We start from the raw sequence: 15,412 nt of genomic DNA on the forward strand, positions 1-15,412 counted from the left end.
GAGTTTTAGCATTTAGCAAACTGATTGTTATATCCATGTGAGGGTTAACGTTAAGGGAGGTGTAGTCGAGTTAAATATTATTTCGCTGTATCTCGAAAGATAACGTTAGCTACCTATTTCCTAATTTGTCCAGAACGACTGCATTTTTCCTGAACTTTGCAAGCTAAGCTACTTCTACTGCATGTAAATGGTGCATAACGTAAAGATGATTGTTTAACCAACTCCCCTATATTATGGTTACAAAATTGCTGCTTATTTACAACCGACAAACGGAATGTTTACAATGTTATGTCTATAATCGTACAGATAGCCGACATTAGCTCATGTCATCTATCATATCTGTCGACTCGCTGTATAACAGTATTTCTGCAGTAGGTTATGTGGGGCAATTGGAGCGTCTCTGGAAGTAGGCTGGTTTCCACAAGAGTGGGAGGACATTGCATCAAACGAATTTAGACAGGGATTTCCCTAACTGACTTATTTTGATATACGAATTGTTATCCATTATTATTATTATTATTATTATTATTATTATTATTATTATTATTATTATTGTGTAAAGTGAACAAATAAGTGGCATAGGGTGTTCACCAAATTACAAAAGAACAGCCCTGGAGATGCGTGCTACACTGTAATAAAATATTTCCTTGTGAAGTATTCTTAATTTACTTTTGACAGCAGTATTGATTTTTTTGCATTTTATGTCTTGCAACATTTATATGTTCAACTGTTTGAATATTTATGTGCTGTATATGCGGGCAGAAAATGTCTTTCTTAAAACCATTTTTCACATACATTTTTGCATATTTGTGTTACAATAATCATATTTTGCACATGTAATCAGCCATCTCTGCTTTTATCAACTGGAAAAATGATATCTAGCTATATGGCTAGGTATGGTGGGCATCTTTTGGAACTGGTCTCCTAGCTTTCAAGTAAAAAAAAAAATGTGGCGACACAATCATTGGATCGATAATGTAGCTTACAGAATATATTTTATGCAGTAAAATATATGTACAAAAATATTCCAGTTTTAGCAAGAACCTCTGCCCAGCAGTCCCTAGGTCTATGATGTGGAAGGGTGTGGATGGTACGGGAAATGGTCAGTATTTTTAGGTTTGTCTGTAGTTGCTTTTGTTGGCCACAAGAAAGTCCTGTATAAATGCCAGTTTGGCTTTTTGGTAAAACATACTTAAATCACTTATTGATAAATCACATTTTGGCAGTAGATAGTGCTTGATACGGCCAGGAGTTAATTTTGCTACACAAAGGGGAACATGTCTTGAAATAGTCAGTATTCACTTTGGCACCTGATTATTCAAGATTTGCCAGAAATGTAAGGCTTACAGCTGCCCAAGGAGACTCCTTCCCTTCAGTGCTTGACTCTGCTGAAGCCATAAGCTTGAGCTGATGACCTCTTGGATTAAGGTAAACTTTTATTATTGCCACAGTGACATATTCAATCACTTAATCACTGGTGTCTGAGTTCCAGAACCGCCTGTAGCATGATCTGCAACAGTCAAAGCACACTTACTGTAATTGCACCTATGAACAATTCAGATGCTTTGCATGTCGGGTAAATGTATGTAGTATTTTGTTTTCAGCTATGTAACACCAAGCATATAGGGGGTTTATGCATCAGTGCCATGAGAATAATACAGCTGCTAAATCCATGGCCATACTTTGCCGGGTCATCCTCATTGAATGTTGTTTGATATCCTTTACTGACACACAACCAACAAAGTTCATCTGGCAGAATGAAAAGGCACAGCAACCTTTCAGCGAACTCCAAGCCAAACTAACCACTCCAATCAAAGTAGTCCAAACCAACAAAAAAGTGTTAAACCTTTCAACTTTCTATATTTACTCACTGGTTGTCCAGGCATAATGAAAAGTATAAAGTACATCAACATCCGTAGAAGGAATGGGAGGAGGTTGGCAAAAAAGAAATAAAACTGCATTGTGCAGGCAAGCAAGCTGTAATATTCCTAGGCTGTCCTGAGAAGAACCTCTGGCAGCTTCCAGAATGTGAAGCCATAAAAGAAAATGTCCCCATCAGCCTTATACATGGATTACATAAGTTGTGGAGAAACCACAAAAGTTAAACAAATTGCAACTGACTTGGCAGATTCCAAGAAACCTTAGAAGTCTGGAATAAACAAAGTGTAGTTAGAGCTGAGTTTTGATCTGAGGCCATCACAACCTGTCACTCAGTCCTGAGGCTCACAAAGTACTGTAGCAGATCAAAAAACTGGATGTTGCTCAAAGAGCATTCCACAGATAGCAAAATAGAAAAAGTATATCTTAAAATGTCAGGGTGTAGCTTCTGTAAATCTAAGCGTATAGTAGATGGCACTGGCAGCATGTATTGAGACTGGCTACTAAATTTAAAGCTAATTGCTATGAAAGGGAGCAAAAAACTGAAATAACCCCATGCTCAACTAAGCTGTGATTATCATTGGCATCGTAATGACATGGTTTGGGTCTCTTCAATGCACATCCTGGGTAGGACACCCACAAACTAATTCCTGAGGGTACCAAATGTTGGCTATTAATAATAGATGCAATGGTGAGCTTTTAAGCATGATGCTTGCATTTCAAAGCCATTTAAGGGGTCCTTCATGTTTGAATACCTCCCTTCTTGGTATGCTAACATGGGTACATGAATACATTCCTAACAAGGATCACACAGGTTCTTAGTTGCCAGCTTATGGTCTTTTTATATGTATTTTAAGCTAATGCCACTTGACCAGCTTTAATCAAGTCAGGATGATATATTTCTTATTTATGGAATTTTGCTTTTGTGACAACTTTATATCCCCCATTTTTGCTTTTTTGAATTCTAAAATATATTTTGGCCTCTCCCATTGTTAACAAAATCATCATGAATTTGGTAGAACACACAAACGAGCACATCCTCTGTAACCTGCAGGCTACAGCCAAGAGCTGCTTTGTTTCATCGTTTTCGGCCAGGCAAATTGCACAGTCAGCATAGCACTTAAACACTTGGCACAGGTAGACTTCAGGTGCCTGATAAATGAGAGGAGCTAACGGCTGCATGATGAGGCAGGAAATATCCTGGTGATGGAACTCCCCCTCCCCCCACCGTGAGATAATATTCAGTTGTGTGTATCTGTGTGAGACTCCTGGTTATAGTCAGCATTGGCATGGTTCGAGGATTGCATCACTACTCAAAGAACTAGAGCTTTAACTGGACCTGCTGTGTCTGAAGTGTGCCAAGACATTGTGCTTTATGTCATGGTCAATATGTCATACTCATATTTCATGTTTGCACATTACCCTCGGTGTCAGTTTTGTCTGACAGCTGTGTGCGAGGGATTCTTAGCTGAATGGTTCTTTCCCCCTCTTATTCTCATTGAAATGGCTATAAGATGAAGCTTGCCAGTCTTAGGGTTTGGCAGTAAGAGCTGACAAATTGCTTTTGTTTCAGTTTTTGCAACTCAGCGTGCAGCAGTCATCTCTGCCCATCTGAATTTCGCTTGTCACGGATTTGCCTCTCTTTCAAAAATCACCAAGTCACAGCATGAAGGTACAGTATTTACAGCATAAATTTTATGAGAAATGTAAAGAACAGCACGTAGGATTACACATTATTAGGTTTCAATGCATAATTTCTAGTAGTCAGGTCTTAAAGTAATTATACACAATGCATTGCGCATTCATTTTCTTTGTTTTCTTAGCCCAAGTGCCAACTATAATTGTGACTGAAAACAAGGATTTTGACAGGTTTTAGCCCACTAATGTTAACCCTTGGATAAAGTGTTAATCACATCCTACATGTGACAAAATGCCAAAACCCCAACAACGTCCACTAAGAGTTCCCCTGTGCCCTGTGATGTTTGTTGGCTGTCTGAGTATGTATTTTAAAATGCCTGATGTGCTAAAAAGGCATAGGACTTGTCAAGCAAGACCAGTTGGTAATTATGTATTTAATATGACTATGTTTTTTCCTGTAGGCAAAAATATGTTGGAGAGGAATTTCCCCCCCCCAGACATACTACTGTAGGAAAACAATGAAGAATATCAATAGCCTTTTGTGCAGTTAAATTTGCGTGCATGAAGAGCATACAATAAGCATGCAGACAAGAAACTTTCTCAAGGAGAGAGTGATTCTTATGGCCTCTTCTCATTTTAAAGTTACCTCTTAAATGCGCTTATAGACACTGACCAAGGGCGCAGCACCGTTGCCATGGCAAGATAGACTATCCCTAAACTGACAGAAGTCACTAAAAGGTCCTGCGCATGCATGCTTGGAGAGGGAGAAAAAGACCATGGCGGTTTACCACAGGATTGGAAAAAAGGCCGCAGGATTCGGAAAAAAATGAAGGGGGTGCAATATTTTTAGTACAAATTACAGCGTGGATCACTGCACTGAGCAGTGGACGGACCCGGACCTGGAATGGCGTGAGCCGTGAGCGACTGTGCCAAGTACCTCCCATCCCACTATGTCCTTTCTGTGGACCTCCACTTAGCGCTGCGATAATTCTGGTCGGGGGGACCTCCGCCTCCTCATTTTCCAGTGGGGTTTGCACGGACGTCGTCAGTTTGCCTCACTTATCCTTGTGCGGTAAACCAGGTTCATTTGCAGCGGTGAGCAGGGAATTCTGACAAAGCAGAGTGGCTAGCCCGATGGGCCTCACGTTTGAAAAAAAAACCCCAAAAAATAAAACCGCAGAACTACGAGTGTCGCAGCCCTTTGCTGCGTGCCTGTGCCTCTTGCGGGGAATATGACAGGCTTGAGAAAAGCCCTCTCTAGCTTTGAGCTCAGTTCAGTCAAGGTCCCCAAGTTGGCTGAGGGTCTGCTCTGAGCTACAGCACTGCATGCTAGCTCTTAATATCCCAGTGCAAAATCTGAAGAGATTATATTTGAGTGACATCAAGCGAGTGCGTCGCTGATAAAGACGCTCCAGCTGTTAAAGCCGTGCCAGCCACCCACCTAAAACGGAGAATGTGACCACTTACGCTTTTCCTTCAGAAACCTGCCTTAAAATACTTTTTTTCTTAGAAATCCTGTGGTTTGCGAAGAGTTGAGTGGGAGTAAGATGATCACACACATTTTTTGTTGTTCCTGCCAGTTGGAAAACAGCCTGCACTTGCACACATAGAGGGTTTTTGAAGCATGAAATTAAGTGTGAATGGGTGTGTTCTTGTGTTTGGAGTAGGGGGGTGTTGGTGTAGGGGCAGTTTTTAAAAAAACTTAGATCCCTCAAAAACTCTATCAAACTAATTAATCTAATTAAATGAATCTCTTTGTAAAACTGGAATGTGTATCGTGCATTATTAGTTAGGGAAAACTGCACCCAGCTGCTAGTGCGAGCAATTGCAATGCATAATGCGGTTTGAAACTCTCCTGTGTTGTCATGATTTTATTTATTTCCTTTGACCTTCTTTTATGACTTAATCCTGCTTTCTATGGTGGTCTTCTTTTGTTTAAAACTTGTAAGGGTATTTCATGCCTTCACCCCAAAACCCCACTGTAAATGAGAAAATGTCTACTTTGCTTTATAGCATTCTTTAGGAAACAAAGCAGCATTATACACTTTAATTCCTTTTTAAATCACTCATAATGCAGAACTGTTTAAATATCTTGATTTCTAGTTGCTTTGTATACAGTTAGGCAATTCGATCTTCACAGTAAGAAGTCATCTCTTCTTAATTAGCCGGTTCTTGACATCATCACCATTCCAGAAAATTGAGTCGAATTTTAGTAATCTCAGTTAACATGTCAAAACGAAGAAACATATCAGGCAAGTAATGACATAGTGAAGCTTTACGAAACATGCTACCCTGTAAGTTTTAATTAAATGAAACCATAAAATCTATTTTGAGACCAATCCTGTAGTTCCAGTAAGCTAGCCATTTGATGTCCTGATATATCCTCTTTTTTTCTTCTTTTTGGGGTATCCTTGGCTCCAGTTTGCCTAATTAAGATTGAAAAGGGGAAATTGTTGCCAGTTGCAAAAAAAAAAAAAAAAATTGAATGCTTCTGGTAGGCAGGTATTTGATATCCAGCTTGTTTGCAAGGGGGATGTTTAGAGGAATTGGGATGGAACGGCACAGGATTGGTGGACGGCTTTTGTTGGTGTGGCTCCTTGCCAGGCCCTTATGTCTTTATATACAGTAAACAGATGACCAGACAGTCCTGAGTGCACTTTGGTATCCACTCTGTGTGTCTTATTCTCTCTCTCTCTCTTTCTCTTCCTCTCTCTCTCTCTGCTCGTCTCTTTTGTCACTCCTGTAGGCTGGTGCAGGCAGGTTGCAGCTCTCAGCTCCAGTGATCGAGCCAAAACAAGAAAACGTACTTAGTCCCAGTTCAAAAATATTAGAAGCAGAAGTTTTCACAGAGACAGCATTCCTCTTTGTGCGTAAAGATGCATGTGCAGATATTCATCCTGTCGGTGGTGTCCCTGTGGGATCTGGCGCAGAACTTCCGCGCAGAGGCAACGTTCAACAACCACGAGCATTCCGCCAACATGGAAAACCTCCTGCCCAGCGTCGCCCGGCCCAGCAACCGCAGCTACACTTTCTATGGGATCATGTTTGATGCCGGGAGCACCGGCACGCGTATCCATGTCTACACCTTCATCCAGAAAGATCCAGGTGAGTCCCCCCTCTCGGGCTGCGCCCCTAGGGGTTTGTGAGCGAGCGCGCAGCCGCCACCTCCTAGAATGTCAGTGTTTGCTGCAGATCATTGGCTGCGCGGTGCTAAAATACACACGCACTGTAAGGACAGGCGGGGAGCTTTGCACAGGACCAGTGGCAGGGCAGAGGGGTCTGTGGCTGTTCCCTTCTCAGAGTAGCAAGTGACTGTGAAAGGGCATTTCTGGTCATTTGTGAGAAGGACCTTGAATTTTTGTGGGAAATAACACAGATGCTTCTGGTCAGGAAAGTTGCTGTCCCCGGTGAGCTGTGAAAGGTGAGCTGAGGCAATCGGGAAATTCATGCAGACTTATTTCCTTCTGTGCTGCTAATCTGACAACATGGATTTCATTCAGTGTAAATCCCAGTACACTCAGAGATAGAGATAGATTCTCATTCTGAGAAAGTGTTGAGTTTGTTCATTGCAATGTTATCATGTTTTTATTACATGTTAAATCCAGTTTCCTTTTAAATGGTTTTGGTCATAATTATCTCTCTCTTTAAAGCTGAGCTGCCAGTTCTGGACAATGAAATGTACCATGCAGTGAAGCCCGGATTGTCTGCTTATGCTGACAAGCCAAATGTGGTATGTGGTCCATTGTGTACTTTTCTCTAATTATTATATAACTATAGAGGCAGTGTGTCTTGTCTTAAATATGTCTTCTTAAATATTTGCAGTTTTCTTTCCTTGTTTATAATTTGCCCCAAGTGTAGATGTATTTCTTCAAGTGCAGATCAATGCTTGCTTATCAGTGCAATGCACACAGTATAATTTAGATTTGAAATTGCAATTCTGAAATGAAAAAAACTGGAGCAAGGAGAGCCCACAAATGTCTGTCTGAAGTCCCTTGAAATAACTATCCCTGTTTTTACAGGAAGTGACATACTCCAAATAGGCACAAACCATGAAAATACATCAGGCAAAATGTCAGGCAAATCTATTTTGCTTATAGCTCCTATTGTATATTCAACGTATCTTTGTGGTAATGTCAGTGAAAGATCTGGTCTCATGAAAGATACTAGCAGGCAAATGAATCTAATTTATTTGAGTGTTACTGAACGTTGTATTGCATAAAAAGTCAGGGCAATTGCATACTGTATGCTATTGGTTCTTTTGCTCTTCACGTGTTTTGTATTGACTGGCATTTGCGGTGGATTTCTGGTTGTCTCAGGGTGGGGACACAATTAGGCAGCTGCTGAAGTTGGCCAGGAAGACGGTGCCTCGCTCCGAGTGGAAGAAAACCCCAGTGGTCCTGAAAGCCACAGCGGGGCTTCGGCTGCTCCCCGCGGAGAAGGCGAAGGCGCTGCTGGACGAGGTGAGGAGTCTGAAAACCGCGCGCCGTTCCGCCCAGACAACTGGCAGAAAAACCGACCGTCCCGCCGTGAGCCGGCGCGCATACCGCAAACTGCCCGCGAGTGTCCTCAAAGAGAGCGGCTTGTCTGTGACTCTCTGTGTGCAGAAACAGCTGTTCCAGAGCTTGTCTGAAGCGCCAGGATCTCTTTTATTAACATTATTGAGGTTCACCACAGCGCTGAAGGCTGGCCAGTCTCAGACATTCTAAATTACAGGCAAATACACAGAAGTGATTTCAATACACATCCACAGTCAAGACAGGAGGGAAGGTCAGTTAAGGTTAGCCAAGAATGACGACACATCTGGGTTTCTGTTCGTCTACTTAGGCTGGCTCCCAAAGAATAGGTTTGTGAGTAACTCAGGGTATATTGTGCCTGAATGTAATACTTCTGAATGTGCATCCTATGTGTCTTTGCTATATGAATATTCATTCATAGAGTTTCTGAGACTACAAACATGTTTCAACACACATCTAATTCACACGTTTCATCACATGCAGGTCAAAGAGGTCTTCAACGAGTCCCCATTTTTAGTACCGAACAACAGTGTATCCTTAATGAATGGAAAAAATGAAGGTATGTCAGCTTTCACCATTAGGCTGTGGACTGATTTTAGAATCTGAGCTAACTTCCAAATTGGCAGCAACACATCATTTTGAAAGCCTGTGACTAAATGAGGCAGTATTACTTTTTAAAAAATGAAAATCAAACCATTTAAACTTTTAGGGAAACCTGGCAATTAGAGACAAGTGTGTTGAATGTTCTTTTATTGTAATGCATGCATCAAGGTTTCTCTGAAAGTTGCAATTTAATTAATTTTGATCAATTTTTGGTAATTATATAAAACCATTAAAAATATCTGCTATTACCTCCATTATAATTCAAACAATTGTCAGCACTTCCACCCACATTTAGTATTAAGCATTCTTCCACATCTCTCAATTAGATCCTTAGCATTAGTCTAGTCACTCCAGGTGTGTTATTCATCATTTTTATTTTATGACACGTCATGTAAAATCTGAAGGACTTCACATGACAATCTGAAGGACAAACCCAAGTAATTTCCCCAGGGTTTATTTCCTCAGTCCCAAAATATCAAACACATTTGAATGAAGTAACACCTTTTAAATGAATCCTAATTAATAGCTTAACGTTGAACTGCTCATTTATGCCTGTCATCTAACCATAAGATTGTGTAAAAACTTTAGTTTGGAAATGTAAGTTCTCTCTCTCTCAGTACACATTAAGATATCATTTTACAGTATAATTCATGTTTCCTCAAATTGAAGGGTTGATTCACCAACTCCCTGCACCCCTCTCCCCCCTCTCTCTCCTAGGAGTCTTGGCTTGGGTAACAGTAAACTTTTTGACAGGTAAACCATTACTCATGTTTTAGTAGAATGATGTAAATGCTTACTAGGTTTATTGCTGTGGTTTACACTATACGTAGTACCTAGATAGTGAAAGACTTCCTTTCCCTAGCCGAAGCTATACCATTTGGGCAATATGGAATGCAGTATCCCTCACATTTTTCAGTCTGTTAGCAAAATATGAATAAACCTATGTAGCGGTCAACAAGACCTATTTCCTATTCTGGTAACAGACAAGTTTAACATAAATGTTTGCAGTGCTTCCTGTTAGAATTCCAGTCTGTGGCTACAGCTAGTGGCAAAAAATGTAGTCCCATCAACATATAGTACTATCTTTGTTTAGGTCCCCCTCTAAATGTAGCAGTTGCAGTGGTTTTCATTGTAGTTTCTTCTTATGTTCAAATTGCATTTCATTTGTTGTAGGACACTTGTATTCGAATACAAAAAGGACTGTGGGAATCTTGGATTTAGGAGGAGGTTCAACACAGATCACTTTTCTCCCAAAATCCAAGGTAGGAATGCTTTTATGAATGTCCATTTTACTGTTACTATTACTTCGTGTTCACAATTTTCAATTTTAGTTTTCTGTATTCCCTACATGCTGCAACATGAGATGTGTCAACTACATTGTTAAAAAAACTAAAACCTTTGCAGATGAACTAAGTGATGCCTAAAGACTGATTTTCTATTAAAGTTTTAAGAATTAGAACAATTTATTCGACATGCATGAAATCCTTGTAAAATTAAGATTTTTTTATTTGGTTACATATTGTCAGTTTGAACAAGCCATCTGGGGAGCAGATAAATAATGAATCATTTTCTCTTTTCACAGAAAACCATCACTTCTGCCCCACCCACTTACATTGCTAGGATGAACATGTTCAATGGCACTTATGAACTGTACACTCACAGGTAAACTCCTGCATTCTGCACATTCTAGGCTTTCTTGGAAACTGTGGTCATGAAAATGCATGATGTTGTATCAGCCACAAACGCCCATACACACACGTTTAAGCATACAAAATCTGTAGATGTCAACATTTTAGACTTCAGACTGTTTGTATGTGAAATCACACTTAGTCATTTGCTGCTTTGTGGCCAATTTTCCATCAGAATTAGAACTTCCACAAATTTCCTGACTCACTTGCACCCATGACAGTAGACATTTGAAAATTCAAAGTGCGGTAACATTTGACATTGAAGATTGCTGTCAAATATTGATGCTTGTCAGTCATGAGCCTCATCCAGACCACCTGTTTATATTTCCAAACCTATTTCCATTGACAAAGACCACACAATTACATGTGAACTTAAGAATTTACCTCTTAAGCATTTATGACGTCTCTCATGTAATATACAGTATAATGGTTGTTCTGTAGTATAATGGTCTTTCCTGTACAGCTACCTCGGAAATGGACTGGTAGCAGCTCGATTGGCAACCCTCGGAGCTCTTGGTGCTGATGGTAATAACATTTTTATGATACCTATTAATCCATTGTTCTGATGCTAATTATACACTGATTTTTTAAAGAATAGAATAGATATAACCCTGTTTATCAGGCATACCACATAACCTATCCAGTTGAATGACTCCATGGGCTTTTATTATAGCTCAGAGAATAGCTTGCTCAGCATTGTCTGTAGAGTCATTTACAGAACGTGCCCTGGGACCCTCACTATGTTAGTAATTTTGGAGAAAAGAGCCAGTGATTATGTGGTCTTAACTAGTAAGCCTGAACGTGCTGCTATCAGGCATTGTATTGTTACATTCTTCCTTAACTCCACAGTTACCCTGGGGTAAACTCTTAGCTGGTGCATTCAAACTATTGTGAATTGTTCTCTGGAAGTGTATGTACAGATATAATATTATAATTATCGTAGGAAAGCTCGAGCAAGTCACATGGTCTGATTCTTCTAGGATTAGACTGGAAAGTCTTCACAAGCTCGTGCTTGCCCAAGAAGTTCAGAGAGGACTGGACTTTTGGTGGGCTCACTTACAAAGTCAGTGGGATCCCAGATGGTAAGTAATTCTTTGTTAAAAAAACAAGTGTAATATTCATGACCATAAATCTTCTGGACTTATTAAATTTACGTGAAAACCTACATTATGGATTTGCATGAATCAGTTTTACATTACTTTAGGACAGTTCAGGAAGAACAGGATCAGGTTAGCAGAACCATTAAAAACTAGAATTTCGTTTCAATTGAATCTTGCACTCTGTCTGTTAGGCCTGATATTGTGGAGGCAAAAGGCATGATTTAGTCCCTCATCTGGTGCAATCTTTTCTTACACAGACCTTTTAACAGTAATAACACAGCAGGCCATGTATTTAAGAGCACTGCAATTGTCAATTAACTCCTCAAATAATACAGCATTCCCATACCACAGTCATGTAGCCAAAAGATACTAGGTTTGTCCCTGACTTGTAATTTTTCTTTGCAACAAGTGGCTTGAACCTAACCGCTCCCAATCATGCGGTAAAAATAGATAGCCCAAGGGGAGGTTGATGTCAGCACTTGGTTTTTCAGTTGAGCTTTTTTTTTCTTGGCCTAAATGAAAGTGGTCTTTTGGGCACACCTCCAGCATGCTGCAGTAGTGTTATGAAAGTGCTGGGACAACCTCAATGGAATTCACAGTCCCCAAGGGGCGGGCTCGAAGCCTGCACAGTTTAGTGCGACAGCACAGGGAGTCAGCCTCTTTCTGTGCTGCACTGGCCACATGAGTTCATTACAAACTTGATTATGAATCCATGCATACTTCTGTTCTTGTGTGCATCAGCCCATTAATTATAGCACTGCACAGTATTTTTGCCCCAGGAAAGTGTTTAGTTTGACATACAGTGCCAAGTATGCATAGATTGGACTTGTGTATTTGTTATGTACATATAAACACTTTTCCTTGGTTTTGTTTGGAATTAGTACTTCAAATGCAATACATTTCAATCTCTAACTAGATGTATATGTTGAATGATGTGTTAAATTACAATTTGTAAGAAGACATCTTGCTCATAAGCATGTGTATATGCTACATTAAATGGCTTTTCCCACTGAATTCCAGGTTATGCAGGGTACAAGCTCTGCTACTACGAGGTCATGAGGGTTGTCAAGGGGATTGTGCATCAGCCGTTCGAGGTGAAGGGGAGCAGCATTTTCTATGCCTTCTCTTACTACTATGACAGAGCCGTGGAGTCAGGTCTCATTGGTGAGAAAACAGAAACACATAATATGGCAAAAATCTGCATCACTTCTATGCTTAAATATAATTTATATTAAAAAATTATATAAACATTTATTGAAATAATATTGTTAAAGTCATTGGGGCTTGTAGCATTCAACTCTTAACCTGTTCAAAAACAACAATTAGAAAAAAAATTATATTAATAATATTAAATTACATCCATGTCCTGAACATGTCATTTTTCTTCCCTTAAAAATAGATAGTTATCTCATATAATTTTAATATTGAATTATTCAGGCTGGTTTCATCAGTGTTCATGGTGAATAATGATAATTAAATTATCATTTAGTTCAAACTGAATGAGAAAATAATTCTCCTTTTCAGATGGCAACCGTGGTGGAGTTGTGGAAGTTAGGGATTTCAAAAAGAGAGCAAAAGAAGGTGAGAGTGCTGACTTCTTCTGAGAGCACATCGGGTGTAGTGGTACATTTTGTGCCCAAACTCATATTTGTATTCAAGGCTCCAGCAATCGCACAACCTTCACAAAATATCAGCCTTCGGACCACAGAATCTTCCTCCAAAACACGCCCTGCTCTACCTCACACAAACACACTGGCCTTGTTTGTGCCCAAATATCTTGGCTCAGGTTTACCTGAAGCATTGGCTTTATTGCCATTTGAAGGTTATGCAAGCTGATGATGTGTGATACACAAGTTTACATGGTATACACGTAAACATTTATATTGATTTTCTGTGTCACTGCTAAGACGATCTGTTTCTTTTATTGATTCATTTATGGACCTGGCCCATTTGTCAGAGCATGTGGAATTATTTCTGCGGTTGAATAAACATTTCAAGTCACACAACAGATTTATAGCTTGCTGGAAAGGGTTGGAGTGCTGCTGTAATCTATTTGCATAGCGAGAGCACTGCCCTGCCATCCAGAGGAACAAATCTGACAAAGACAAGCACAGCAGCTGACCCAGGAAGCACTCTCATTGGGCCAGAGAGTGCTTACAGCACCTGTCTGCAGAGACGCCACCGTGTACTCATACAGTACATTTGGCCAGGTCTTCTCTTGGCGCACCAGAAAATACAGACCTTAGCAACTGGGCTCAGCTCTTTTCACAGACCCCCCTCCTCAGTCAGTTAAAACCGGGGCTGAATTTGCAGGCTTCAGCCACAACCAGCCAGACGCATGCAGCAGTGCTTGAGTCACACATTTGACTGCCCTATATGCATGGGCCTGATGTGGCCCTTTGTGGATGTGTTTAAGAAAACACACCTTTACCTCCCCTGCAATAGGTGCAATTATTGAACTGCAGGAATGGCAAGATGCAAAAGATATGGTTTCCATTGTCTATCCCTAGAATTTTTTTTTAATGACCTGAAAAGGACTGTTTGGCCAGCCTTGTCCTACTCTCATCGTATTGGCTTGTAAGTTTTCCATCTATTAAACTGCAAATTGTAACTAAGGTTGTTCTATTTTCTTTGATTTTCAGTGTGCAATAAAATGACTAAGTACCGTCCCATCAGCCCCTTCCTGTGTATGGACATGACATATATCACCTGCTTGTTAAAGGAGGGCTTTGGCTTCAAGGACAGCACAGTACTTCAGGTAAGGTGTCCTTGTTAAAGGCAGCGCCTTATGTTGCACCTTGCCACGTGGTGTGGAACTGCGAACCAAGTCATCTCTGTGAGCGATGATTCCCTGATGTATTTTTCTCTTCCACACTCAGCTCGCTAAGAAGGTGAACAATGTTGAGACCAGCTGGGCTTTGGGCGCCACGTTCGACTACTTTCGCAACCTGAACATCCACTGAGGACAGAAAGGGGTCACTGGCATGGAGGTCAGAGGTCATCATTGCCTGGCCTTTGCCTCACCAACACCCAGGCTGCCTCGCACTGCGGTTTCATGTAAAACAACCCATCGCCCTCACCTTGCAACTCACAAATAATCTCAGAACTGTTGATAAAGAAATCACTATATTTTTTTAAGAATGCCAGCTATTTCTACTGTATGTTCAGTCCATGATAAGTGCGTGAGTTTATTTTTTTTTACACAAGCGTTTACATTTAGCTTCTTTTGGGTCTCTATCCTAAAACTCTGTCCTGGTAATATTACTCATTATTCAAATCTTTTATGGTACTAAGGGAAAATTCTCACTGTGGTTTTAAAAGGCAAGATATGGACATAAACTGTAAGACCCCAGTTTGTGTTTTTGTTTTGCAGTGATTTTGTTGTTATTTTATTGTAAAATTATTTATTAACCAAAAAGAAAACTTTGAAAAAATAGTTCCAGAAACATAAATAGTAATGTATGCTTTGAAGTAGCTCTTGGTAAGGATTGATTAGACTAAAACAAAATTATAATATCTTTCAGATACACCCCAACTGTTCTTGCTTATTTCTTCCTGTTTTGCACGTTACACTTTAATTGCAGATACTGTACCTAATGTTGCTTATCGTCAGCGAAGGAGTTGTACATATTAATTAATATTATTGGGGAAGGGGGGTGGGGTGGGGGTGGGGCTTCATGTTTGCCACAACTCAGGGGGCAAGGAAAGCAGAGACAGAAAGTGTTATTTTCACTGAATATGTCTAATATTTGTTATATTTTGTATGTATTATTAAGCCTATGATTCTAAGCTGTGCATTATCAATGTGTGGCCATACTTAGAACACAATCCACTCTCATGTACTTGGACATGACTGACTTGGAAACTTTTCCATGGTGATGTTACCATTCCTTAAATGGGCAAAATCACTGTTGCACTCCATTGTCGATGGAAGGATCAAATGCTGGTTTCATTTGCAAAAATCTGATGTACAGTCTGGTGCTTAAACATC

At 40.1% G+C, this 15,412-nt stretch overlaps 1 protein-coding gene across 2 annotated transcripts; it reads left to right on the top strand.

The window, feature by feature from the left end:
- Positions 1–5,382: 5,382 nt before the first annotated feature.
- On the top strand, positions 5,383–15,064 carry entpd5a (ectonucleoside triphosphate diphosphohydrolase 5a). 2 transcript variants are annotated; one of them, XM_035379254.1, is made up of 13 exons: positions 5,383–6,621; positions 7,167–7,246; positions 7,833–7,976; positions 8,514–8,589; positions 9,351–9,386; positions 9,807–9,895; positions 10,216–10,295; positions 10,785–10,846; positions 11,302–11,403; positions 12,442–12,585; positions 12,946–13,002; positions 14,064–14,179; positions 14,301–15,064. In XM_035379254.1, the coding sequence occupies exons 1-13, from the start codon at positions 6,393–6,395 to the stop codon at positions 14,382–14,384; spliced, it is 1,299 nt and encodes a 432-aa protein (XP_035235145.1). In that variant the 5' UTR covers positions 5,383–6,392; the 3' UTR covers positions 14,385–15,064. The 2 variants fall into 2 exon arrangements, with proteins under 2 accessions (XP_035235145.1, XP_035235155.1); XM_035379264.1 differs by having other exon boundaries at positions 6,529–6,937; positions 14,301–14,394.
- The last annotated feature ends 348 nt before the right edge of the window (positions 15,065–15,412 follow it).

Source organism: Anguilla anguilla, chromosome 1 (assembly GCF_013347855.1).
Source record: "Anguilla anguilla isolate fAngAng1 chromosome 1, fAngAng1.pri, whole genome shotgun sequence".
Lineage (NCBI taxonomy): Eukaryota > Metazoa > Chordata > Actinopteri > Anguilliformes > Anguillidae > Anguilla > Anguilla anguilla.